Below are 13,297 nucleotides of genomic sequence, written 5' to 3'. Positions count from 1 at the left end.
GAGAGCACACACTGCAGATTTTGCAGCCATGATTGAGGACATAATGCAGAGAGCATAGATCTTGGGACTGCATAAACTGTTTATGCAATTTACAAGGATTGTGTGATAAATAAGGTTCTCTGTGCTGTAAGCTCCCCGCGCAAGACGCTAGGTGAATTGTGGCAACACCGCTCTGTGCGCTGGCTCCCCCTTCCTCCAGATCACCACTTGTGGAGCTTACTGCAACGTTCGGTGCCGGCCTGACAGCCATCTACGATGGAACCGGCGATCGCCGGCATCGCTAAGCGCGAAGTTTGTGCAGTAATCTGATTTTTACATGCTTAAAAGCTACCATCGGTTGATATTCATAGGCAGTTGTGTGAAGTTTACGGTGAAGCTTATACCAGTGTTCAACACGTCCGCTAATGGTGTAGGGAGTTCTACAAAGGACGCACAGACATCCACGATGAGCAAAGAAGTAGGAGTCCATCGATCTTCAAAGAAGTTGTGTCAAAAATTGATCAAATTCTGCTTGAAGATTGGAGTATAACGATACCGGGATACGGGAATTGGCCGCCCGGGTTTCTTAAGTTTGTGAGAATTTAGTCCATACGATTTTGACGGAAAGGCTAGGTTATCACATGATGTGTGCGCGGTGGGTCCCACACATGCTCTCAGAAACCAACAAAACCAAATGCGTCAAGTGTGCACAGTAGTTTCTTCGAAAATGCACTGAGAATGCCGAATGTTTCTCAGACTCCATTGTTACCGGAGATGAAACGTGGTGTCATTAAGTCACCAAAAAAACGAAACAACAATCGCGACTATGGCACCATACTGGATCGCCTGAACCAAAGAAATTCAAGCAGACGCTGTCCGCGGGGATAGTGATGCTATGGTCTAGACGAAGGTTGACAAAAGGTGTTAGTCTACACCATGACAATGCGCGAACGCACATCTCTCATCGAACCAAGGCGTTAATCGATAGTTTTGGCTGGGATCTTGTTGAACATGCTCCCTACAGTCCTGATCTTGCACTGATTGATTTCTATTTGTTTCCAAAATTAAAGTAAAACTTAGGTGGTCAACAAGAGATTGATGAAGAAGTGCAGGAAGCGGTCACCGAATTCCTCGACGGACTGGTGGCGGACTTCTTCAAAGTGGGATTTCTTTGAATTAAATTAGTCTTCAACAAAAATGCGTGGCAAAAATCTGGAGATTACGTTGAATAATAGGTGAAAAATAAGCTTCCCAATGATTTATTTTCCAATTTTAATGAAAAATATACCTGAAAAAATGTGGGAACCTTATTTTTCACACAACCCTTCACATGTTACACCCCTAAACCAATTTTCACTCAATTGGTAGCAAGAGCGAGGTTTATGTCATTTTGGTAGTTTGTTTAGTACATTGAAAACTTTATGATACGGTAATTGTAGCTTGTAAATTTTACTATTAAATCGCCATGGACGTGATTGAAAAGGTATTTTCTGAAATAGATATCAATACATTTAGTTAGGCCTATAGGATATACGCTTGCATGCACAGGGAAATAGATAAATGAATTTAAATTGTTTGTTGTTTAATTTGTGTGTGTTTGTTTCTAGGGTACAAATTACTTGGTTGATTCACAATATTTTCAATATTTAAATCGGGGTTTCAGTTCAAGTATATCTTCTTTATTGTTTATTTAATCATACTAAATTTAATTTTTGGACAGAAATTGTGATGTGGAGTGAAAAGTAAAAAGTGACTTAACTTTATTTCGATCTGATGTAAATCTTAATTTGGGAGAGGAGTATTAAAGGGTACGCCTGTTTCTCCTCTTCCAATATCATTTCAATAATAAGTAATTTTGAATGAATGACTACATAAATATTCATTCACAAGCATAAGTGTCAAACACCATTATACCAGAGAAGAAACTATACCGAAAACTCTAAAGAAAATCTAGATTCGCAAGCTGACATTGCTGAAGGAAATGAAACAGACACGATCTTTACAAGAAGTGGGAAAAATAAGAAAGATTTTCAGAAAAATTCCAAGAAACCTTTCGTCAAACACACTGCTGCATCGCAGTGACAGTGTTTTCCCTCTCAGTGGGGCGATAAAAATGTCAAATGCCCCAGCTGACAAGCCTGCAGGCGTCGATCTTATACTATACTCTATACCTAAAGTAAGAGAATACAAAGACAATATGATAAAGTACATAACTGTAACCGTAATTTTGGCTGGCTTGCCTAACTTATGATTAATTCTCATCACATAATAGTTTCTTATCAACTAAAGGATATAAAAAGAGTTCTAGGTCGTTTCAACTGGAAACTGAATGGTATTTGTGTCATCCCACAATATTTTAAAAGTACCTGCACTTTTGTCAATGAAGTCTTTTTTATTTGTTATTAACACTTGTTCGGTGTTTGCAACAAGCGCAGCTCTGGTCCAGTTCAATGAGCCGGTCACCAACAGTGAGTTATCAATTATGAAGAATTTATGGTGCATGACTTTTTGAGGATCCCTCAATCTCACATCCACACCTAGAAAATTGAATTTAATGAAGTTAATAAAATAACATATGTATTGCATTTGAAATAAGCATAAATTATAATATGATTTTAATATTATCAAAAGGTAAAATTTTGTTCATTCAGAGATGGGGAATGGGAAAGATCGACTAGAGTAAACATTTCTGATGGGTTTAATTATTTGAGATAATAAACTCATTAATAGAGTTTTACTTATTTGAGATAATAACTCATGATAATAACAAGATGAGTAAAAGTTTTTACTATTGACTGAATAATCTATAACAAACATCTCTAAAGGTGCAAGCAGTACGGGCAGGTCGCAATTCAGCTTTCAGTTTCGATTAATGCCACTAATCAAGTGGCAAACATAAAGACAACTGGATATCATGGTGCTGGAGCGCGATCGAAACTAGACCGTTCTGATCACTCTCTATACTATGTGTTTGTGTTACATGGAGTTCAATTGCGAGGGACCCAAACTGAAAGACCCGACCGTTCTGTTCGAACCCTAACAGAGATCTCAACTAGCATGGAAATTGCTGTGTTCATTCAACTAAGGCTGGGGTGAGACCAAACGAGCATAGAGCTAGAGCACGAATTCTGCAGCTGAAGTGAAGTGTAGGAATTCAATGTTAGTTCTCATGGCTTGACAGCGTTAAAACTTTATCCATACTTTTATTAATATTTGTTTAGAACAAGCATTCACTCTGGTAAAATCGCTTGTCACTCTCCTTTGGGGGTCGGAGCCCAGGGAAAGAGTGGTCAAGCAAAACCTCAAACATAATAATAATAATAATAATGGCGACATAATAATGTTACAAAAATAGTGCACCTGAAATTGCAGCAGGAATTTGACTTCTTTGAAGAAATGCCCCCATACTATTCTTACTCTCCTCCTGCATTTATTGAGAGAAACCAGATTAAGATCTATTGGGATGTTCAAATGATCACTGGCAGGCAAGTCATTCATAAAAAGCCTGATATCCTAATGTTGGACATGAATCAAAAAGAAGCCTTGGTAATTGATGTAGCCATACCAGCAGATGAAAATTGTCAAAGAACAAGAGGTGAGAAATTGAGGAAGTATCAAGAGCATTTGAGCTCAAATATATGTATGGGCTCAAGAATGTTAGAATAATCCCAATCGTAATATCTGTGAATGGTCTGATTCTTAATTCAACAGTGGAGAGCTGTAAGGTTATTGATGTCTCAGAAACTCTGGTAGAGAAAATGCAGAAGTCTTTTCTGCTTGATACAGCTCGCATAGTACGCCAAACGCTCCAACATACTTGGTAAAATACTTTATCAATAATAGAAAATAATGCCAAGAGGTTGCATAAATTTTGCCCCTCTTCCGCATAAGCTATCCGCAACTGCGTGAAAAAGAGAATAATAATAATGATAATGGTTACACAGCCCTTGATTTAAGGAACCAAAGAAGGAGCAACCTGCTACCTGCTCAAGACCTAAAAGAAGAATGGAGGACAAAAGAGTTACATGGACGGTTTTATGGGCACCTTAATTCAGAGCCAATAAGTGAAGAGCAGATGTATGTGGAAAGAGCAGATGTGATAGCTGTCTTGTATGTGGCTGACAGTGGGGAGCTTGTTTGCAGAGACTGAGGGATTTGTACAGGCGTTTCAAGATCAAGTGATAGCAACAAATGCTTATAGGAGGCATATAATGGGAGACAGGACCATAAGTGACAAATGCAGGATGTGTGCCAGTGCAGTACAAAGTATCCAACATATCGTATCCGGCTGCTCAGTGCTAGCCCCAACAGAGTATAAGTAGGATAAAAATGAGAGAGATAAATCAACAATGATGTCACGAAACTCCCCACCCCCCTCCCCCAGCGTTGTCACCAACCCCTCCCCCCACCCACCACCCTTAGCTGAGTTGTGACATCACGAATCAGCTGATCTGTGACATCATTAATAAGCTGATCAGTGATATCACTTGACCCCCAAATTTCCCGCCACCAAATTTCCCTCCTTTTTTTTCTAACCTCAAACTCGATTTTTCCTGCCCCACGCGCGCCATACAACATAACCTCAAAATATTTCCTGCCATAAGCGAGCGCAGCGCGCGCGCGGTGCCACTGACCAACTATTGATTGATTTCCACTTAGTAAGGGTGCAACAGTTCAAACAAAATTGGCAGTGAACATTCTATTTGTTTTTCAGACATTATAACATTGACTAGTATTCAATTTTGTGTGTGTAACACTTTGTGAGAGTATCTTCTCTCCTTGAAATTCAAAGATAGAGAGAATACTATAATAACATTGTGTGGATATAATACTCCAGGTGTCTAGCCAAGTCACTCCTAGTAAGAGACACACTTCAGTTCAGTTGCAACTGACAATTGTTGTGCATCTAATAGGCTATTAAAATGACTTAAGTGTCCTGTTTCCCCCTCAGATGTTGAAATTGAATATTAATAAGCTACTATAAGTAGTAGTCAATAAACACCACCAACACTATTGATTTCCTCCTTACCCAGTAAGGCAAACACTAGTTGAGCCTATTAGAAGCACAACTATTGATTTTCTCACCCTTAGTAAGAGTGCAACAGACATTTTATCAGCTTATTAAAGGCTAGTATTCAATTTTGTAACACTTTGTGAGATATCTTCTCTCCTTTGAAATTCTAAGATAGAGAATATTATAATATGATGATGGTAATGTGAAGCGGGGTTGCATAAACAAACCCCTGCTTCTTTTAGCAAGACATACCAGCTACTAATGAATTCTACAGGTACACCACATTTATCTGATTGATGCTGTCTTCATGTGTAGTGGGTTGCATAAGCAACCCCGCTGTCCTCTCGACTCTTGGTATATGGCTGTTGCTGGTGGATTAAAACTAGATTAATTTCTCTGTTCTCGAGTAAATTGTAAATATGACATGCACACATGTCTACATGACTCATTCCCACTTATAGAATTTCTCAAAGCAATTGTAAACAGTTCAGTTGTGAGTTGTGATTCATACTGTCAGGAGTAGGTGCAGTTTAGCAATATCACAGAAGAAGAAGAAGAAGAAGAAGAGGTGTACACCATATCTCCATCACACTCTACACCAACTTAAATAGCTTGCAGTAGTGCCAACCAGTTAACTTTGTTTTTCATCGGCTAACCATCATTATCTTACAAAAATGTGCTGTTCAGATAGAGAAAAAAAGTCTAATTGTTTGAGACAAAGTTGTTGTCAATACACAAGTGGTACAAGGTGGATTGTAGAAGTTGTGTTTGATTTCAACAATACACATATTGGAGAACCATTCGGTTCTGCAGAGAATTTCCTAGGCATAATGAGCAATACTTTCTATCACGCCACTAGTATTCAACCTTTCAACAATGATCAAGGATTAGTTATCGATTTTCCCACAAGTAGAACATATTGTGAAATGGAAGAAGCCATTGACCCCGAACTACATGCTTGGGTTATTATAAATATTTACTCGATATAGTCTTTTATAAATATAAAGGTAATACCTATTTGTAAACCATTTCATTTTTGAGTGTTGTTTAAGTGAAAACTATGTAGTATTGGTATTGTTGGGGAAGAGAAGAGGTGTTTTTTCATAATGGAGAATGAGAAGAAGAAGAATAGAAAAAAGATTGACAATGAAAAAACTGTAATAGCCAAGGAACTACACAAACCAGCTTTGAAAAACTATCCTACAAGACAGGTGACATTGAAGGGACAAAAAGATTCACTACAAGCCGACTTGGTTGAAATGATTTCATACTGACATCACAACAAAGGCTACAAATACATTTTAACAATAATAAATTGTCTAAGCAAGTTTGCACACGCAGTACCAATTAAAAATAAATCAGCCAATGAGATAGTCAATGCATTTATTCCTATACTCGATAGACATGGCAGCACACATAACCTTCAAACTGACAGTGGAAAAGAATTTATAAACTCAAAGTTTGCCAATCTAATGAAACACTATAATATTAATCACTATACTAGCTATTCTGATAAGAAAGCTTCAATTATTGAAAGATTCAATAGAACGTTGAAACAGTCAATGTGGACAATGTTTACCGAACGGGGATCTTATAAGTGGATAGATATTATAGATTGCTTGGTTTCCAAATACAATGAAAAGGTGCATAGAACAATTGGAATGCGGCCCATCGATGTAGATGTAAAACATGAGCGCCTACTGTTGGACAAAATCGCTGAAAATCGTCGTAAATTCTGTCAAAAACTGTCAACAAAGGTGGTAGTGCCAAATTTCTATCCAGGACACTGGCAGAAAATCGAGCCCGGTGACAGAGTTTGTATAAGCAAGTATAAAATGATATTTGACAATGGCTACCTGCCGAATTGGACAAATGAACTGTTTACAGTCACATGTGTAAGACCAACACTTCCTGTAACCTATGAATTGGAAGACTACCGTAAACAACCTATAAAAGGAGGATGCTGAGGATCTATGCTGAGGAGCTGTTAAAGACCACTGTGCCTGAAGTGTTTGAAATCAATAAAGTTATAAAGAGGGTAATAAGCTGTTAGTCAGTTGGAAAGGTTATGATAATAGTTACAACTCTTGGACAACTACGACACAGTTCTCTATTTCCAAATCATGTGAGATGCATTATATATCAGGCTGTGGTAAAACAAACATTCTATTCAACATATTATTCAATCCGAATGGAATTTGATTCTCAAATATTTACATATTCCCCAAAACTACATTTCAAGATAAATACAAATTTTTATGTGCCGTAATGAATGGTCTTGAACTAAAACAGCTCAACTATACAGTGTGACACAAGTGATGAAATTCCACCACCCCACAAACTGCCACCCAACTCTATAATTATATTTGATTATGTAATTTGTGAACAACAAGATGCTATACGATGTTACTTCACAACAGGAAGACACAGCAATGTGAATTGTTTTTATTTGGCACAAACCTACAGCTGTATACCAAAACAATTGATATGAGACAACACCAATTTTCTAATCATGTTCCAACAGGATCAGTTGAATACAGAACACTTGTTCAGAGATCATGTGTACAGTGGTGATATGTCACTGGACAAATTTCAAACCATGTGCAATAATGTATGGTCATCATCTGCGCATGCATTTCTAGTTATTGACTGTACATCTGACAAGGATAATTGACGCTACAGACAGGGATTCAATGCATTTTTAGTCAGTGCACAACCGAAATAACTTCAGTCTAGTGTCAGTTATCATGATGGAGGGGGGTGAAGTTGTCCTTGGTGCTGGCATCAGCAACATAAGTAAGAAGACTAGGAAAAATATGGAAAAGAAGAAGAAGGAGAAAAAGAACAGAAAACTAAAGAAGAACTGTAAGAATGTAAACAAATTGACTACTACCACTGAGATAAGTAAGCTGAAACATTATATAAAACAAAAACATAAAGCACTTACACAAGATTTATCTTCAAGTGATGAACAATACACTAAACAAATGCAACTGCTCTTGGAACCACACAAGGATATCACAAATCTTATTCTCAACCGTAGTGAACAAACACTTCAACAGCAGCAATACTTCAACATCAGCAATCACTATATCCTGAAACAAATTACTTTCATCAACAGCACTCTTCTACACCGTTATCTCAATCAAACTTTGGAAAACGTAAACACAGCTTTTCATCTACTACTTCTCTTCTACCTTCCATTTTGGAGAAAAGTGACAGTGTGAAGGATAGCGGAGACAACAACAAACAAGTGAAAAAGGAAGAGGATAGGACCGTGACAGCTGCAGTATCTACAGTAAAGAGACGTTTGATGCAAGACAATGATGATGTTAATAAAACTAGGGAAGAGGAGGGGGAAGAGGAGGAGACAGAGGAATAGGAGGAGGAGGAGGATGGGGATGAAGATGAGGAGGATGAGGAAGAGAAAGAGGAGGAGATGGTAGAGGATGATGAGGAATCTATGTTATGTGTATCACAAATGACACTATCCAAAAATACTATATTGGGCAGTTATATTTTGAGATGGTATAAAAAAGAAAAGGAGATTGATCAACATTTTGGACCAAGAATCAAACCATTTAGTGGAAATTAGTTTTTGGGTAGCAAAGTCATGACATTTGACAAGGATGGTAAAGAAATAATTCTAAGTGATCCTAAAAGAGATGTTCAAGCTGGAGAAGGAATTCGAAAGTTTCCAGTTGCACAAGGCCTATGCGAGTTGATTTTCATGAAAAATCCTTACATATTTCTAGTGACTGAAAAAGATAAACGCATTTACAGATGAATTCTAATTTGGTCAAATGTCTATAGAAAAGGTTATCGTCTGATGGAAAAATTGATAATTACAATCAATCAAAGTATAAGACTATAATAAAAAAATACTACAACTCGATGATGTAGCTACTCCAAAGAAACCAACAACAACAACAACTGACAGAATTAACCTGCTGAAAAATCCACCACCATCATCATCAGCTCATACACCCTCCACCTGCTTCACCTGCTTGATGAATCACACGCAGTTGGCAATACTGGTCATCAAAATGAAATCAATTTGATTTTAGAAGAACTAATTGAAAATGGATATATAGAAGGCATTGCACCGTCACCAATTTGAGTGAGGAGGAGGAGAAGGTGGAGGAGGAGGAGGAGGAGGAGAAGGAGGAGGAGAAGGAGGAGGAGGAGGAGGAGAAAAGGATGTGATGGAATGGGGTAGTGGTTGAAAGGAATTTTTTTTTAAAGAAAAGGACACAATTTGGTAGAAATGTGTTCAGTTAGTTGGTGTCTTTCATGATGAAATGAGGTCTAGTGCTCAGTATTATCATCGTTGTCATAGAATCAACAACAACAACAACATTGGAAGAAACCAACTATTAACAAAAATGGATCCTGTTGGAAACATTAATATCTGAGTTATTAATGTTGGTAACAATTGAGACGCTATTAATGTAAATATGTGTAAACAGTTGATTGAACAAGCATTTAAAAAATTTACATCTTCTTCTTCTTCATCATCATCATCATCATCATAATTAACGGGAGAAGAGATGATTAAATCACTGTTGGTTAGTGGAACACTAATGGAAAAAGTGAGAGAAATTACAGAGTCAGCGGTTGCAATTATTGCCGATGCAATTTCAAAGGAATTGTCACACGATACTTTTCATCAAGAGCTTATAAAAGAAAGACTCATTAGCAGAGTGCAATAAATACAGCACTTATTGACAGCCATTTGATGGCTGTCTTTGGAAAGGGAAAGACATTGAGTACTACTACAAGTGGGGGAAAAAGTCAATCAAAAAAGGGCGTGGAATTTTGAGTGATATTTCTGGAGCAGTTGGAAGTGTTATAAATTAATCTATCGATTTACTACCACTGGAACTCCAAATACCAGGTAGAAAAATTAAATTATTTTCAAAGAAAAAGTATACAGTAAAGTGTAAGATAAGCTGGAGTCGAAAAAAATCTAGATATAATAATTATAGCAATATGTTTTTTTTAATTTTGTAGGCGGACCAGGGACAAAATTAGCTAAAAGATTAGCAAGAAACGACCCAAGTGTAAATAAATTGGACAAAGCTTGCAAGAAACACGATATTGTGTATGCAACAAACAGTGATACAGCAAGCAGAGCGGTAGCTGATAGAGAGTTGGCAGAGCATGCTTGGAGCAGAGTAACATCTTCAGATGCAGGTCTATTGGAAAAAGCTGCGGCATTAGCTGTAACCAATATAATGAAAGCAAAATCAACTTTTGGAGGGGGAGGCGGCAGCACAAGAAATCAAAGAGTGAGGAGGAGGAGAAGAAAGACAAACAGACCAACAACAGCAAGTCTACACAGTTCGATGAGGAAGAGGATGAGTGGGAGGAAGAGGAGGGTAGTGTCAGGTCAAGGAATCTATTTGAGACGTCAACTGCAGTTACAGCCATACATGGTGAGAGGAAGAGGGAGCAGCAGAAGGAAAGGAGATGGAAGAAAAAAAACTTGTCATCAGCATTAAATACTTCAATAATAGCCTTACCAGATAGAGCACTTAGCGAAGCTGATCTCTACAAGTATGCTTGTATTTTACAATTGAAAAATTTTCATGGTGTCTTTATGTGTAATACATTTCCTCCTTATGGTCCACTAATTCAAGAGTGCGGGTGAATAAATCTTGATATATTAGGTAGACAAGGAACACATTGGGTGTGCTATGTGAAGAAGGACAATGTTGTTCACTACTTTGACGCTTTTGGCAATCTTAGACCACCACAGGAGTTTATAGACTATATGTGTCGTGGTCAAACACCGGCCACAACAATAGAATAAAATTTTGAATGTAAACAAGAGAATGTTTACTCTCACATTTATGGACACTTATGTTTGAAATTTCTTGTAGATGAAATATATGGCACTCATTTCTTGTAATCACAATTTTATGTAAAGTTTAAAAATGAATAAAAAAAAGTCTGGTGTGTGTGTTTAACCTATTTTCTCAGTTGTAGAACTTACCTATTCTTTAGAATAAGAGAGAGAGAGACTATCCTCACTCACTATTGATTTTTTTCTGCAATCTAGAATATAAAACACAATGCATTAACAGGTGTTTGTCATTAAGTTAACTTTGAGATAGCAAGATGCTATGTTTTGGTGGAAACCAATCAATATTAATAAGCGAGTTTTATCCACCAATAGATACTAGAGATGAGGGTGGGGGTGGTGGTGGAGGTTGGGAGCTGGGATTGCTCAGTTTTAAATGCAATAACTCAATACCAAATGTTGAAATTGGTTATAACAATAGGTTGGAATTTTTGACAAATAAGCAAAAACAGAAAAGGGATATTAGTAGTAGTACTACTACTACTGATCGATTAGAACTTACACATGATGAAATTCTCGGTATTGGCATGGTGGATAGTTATTAACTATGGAATCTACCTTCAAAAACATCACCATCCATAGGTGGTGGTGGTGGTGGTGAGGGGGGAGAAAAAAAGGAGGAGAAAAATAAGGAGGTGGAAGTGAAGGTGATTAAGAATAAAGGAGATAAACAACAAGATGAGAGCAGCACAGGAAAACAATGGCAAAGTATATTTCTTCCAGAAGACAGTTTCGAATTGCAAACAATAAAATATTTATTAGAGTCTAGATTGAAAGAGCATGGTGTTAAATTCCAGCTTGCACTGGACACATCCACAATGAAATGTTCTTTCAAATGTGATTGTCAATTAAGATTTTCGTCGGACGACTCAATAGGTAAACTGTTGGGAGTTAAAAGTACTAGAATTATAAAGCCTAATATAGAAGCAAAGAGTGACAGAGTGTTAAAATTGGATAGACCTAATGTTGTACGTGTACTGTATGATATAGTTCATGGTTCATTCACAAACAGTGTACATGACCATGTTCTCTACGATTTTTATCCGATTTTGATCCAGGCTATAAAATAGCCATCATTGCAAACACTATAGTCTATTTGCCTGTGGACAGCAAACACATAAGTTCTATCACATTGCAAATTGTAGATGAACATGGACGTCTAGTTAATTTTTGTAACGAACAAATCAATATTACTCTTCATCTGAGAAAACAGCAATAACAATGGTACTATTGTTTGATAAACTTGGTATCAGATGAGGAAGAGAAAAAGAAGATTCCACTTGAATATTGGTTTGACAAATATTAATAATACAGGATCAACTAACAAAAACGTCATTGGTCTGCCAGACACTGCAGAGCTAACATCTAAAAGTATTAATTATCTACTAAACAGAGGACTACACATAATTAGTACAAAAAGGACGAAGTGAAGAAGAATAAGATGTCAATTTTGGATGTAAGGAGAAGCGGGCCGTTTTCAGACAATAGCATTACCTCTTATGATTTTCACACTCATGCACCCTACTATAGAAGTTTTGCAGCGAACGATGACGTGAGATTATCGATTCAGCAGCAGGATATTTACACTCTTCCATTGGAAAGTTATCTATATTTAGAATTTACAGTTACCACGACAGATGGTGAAGCAATAAATACAGCACCATGTGTACCCGGATTTTTCGCTTTTCTATTTTCGGAAATTTGCTACAAGATTAATGGAACTGAGGTTGATAGTACTCGAAGTCCAGGCATAACTACACTTTTGAAAAATGCCGTCACTTTTGAAAAAGATGAACAGGAGAAAATGGAGATTGCCAGCTACCTTTATGATTCTACCAACAGTTTTAATTCATTTTTGGTGAATGGAACAAGCACAAATATTCTCGATGTACCACTACACTATCTGTTGGGATTTGTGGAAGACTATAGACGTGTTATGCTGAATGTCAAACAAGAATTAGTGTTGAGGCAAGCTGCCAACAATATCGATTGTCTTAATACTGAAGGTAAAATTAGCATTGAATGCCTAGAGTGGAGGATACTGTACATTGAGGTTTCTGATGAAGCAAAACTTTCTCTATTGAAAATGGTTAGAGATGATACACCTATACAAATGCCATTCAGGCATTGGGAACTTTATGAATACCTGTCTGTACCATCAAGCACAAACCATTCTTGGAACGTGAAAACTGCACAAATGGAAAAACCGAGGTATATTGTTGTAGCGTTGCAAACTGCAAGACGTGGTGAGGCAACAAAGAATGAGGCATCACATTTTGACAAGTGTAAAATGAAAGATGTACGTGTTTATCTGAATACATGTTACTTTCTCTATGAAACTATTAATGGGGATGATTCTCATATCTATAACATGTACACACAATTCAATGGAAGCTATAATCATGGAGATACACATGCCAGAATTCCACTACTAACGA

General features: G+C 37.2%; 1 protein-coding gene across 1 annotated transcript in view; it reads right to left on the bottom strand.

Annotated features, from left to right (window-relative positions):
* Window positions 1-343: 343 nt before the first annotated feature.
* LOC111056296 (mitochondrial cardiolipin hydrolase) overlaps window positions 344-13,297 on the bottom strand; it is a 33,883-nt gene continuing 20,929 nt past the window's right edge. The window contains exon 3 of the mRNA XM_039438556.1: window positions 344-2,516. Coding sequence (XP_039294490.1) covers window positions 2,284-2,516 — 233 coding nt within the window. The 3' untranslated portion in view covers window positions 344-2,283. The remainder of the gene's footprint in view (window positions 2,517-13,297) is intronic.

The sequence above is a fragment of the Nilaparvata lugens genome, chromosome 1 (genome assembly GCF_014356525.2).
Source record: "Nilaparvata lugens isolate BPH chromosome 1, ASM1435652v1, whole genome shotgun sequence".
NCBI classification, from domain to species: Eukaryota; Metazoa; Arthropoda; class Insecta; order Hemiptera; family Delphacidae; genus Nilaparvata; species Nilaparvata lugens.
Note: the sequence above shows the minus strand (reverse complement) of the source record. Positions and strands in the feature narration are given on the sequence as shown.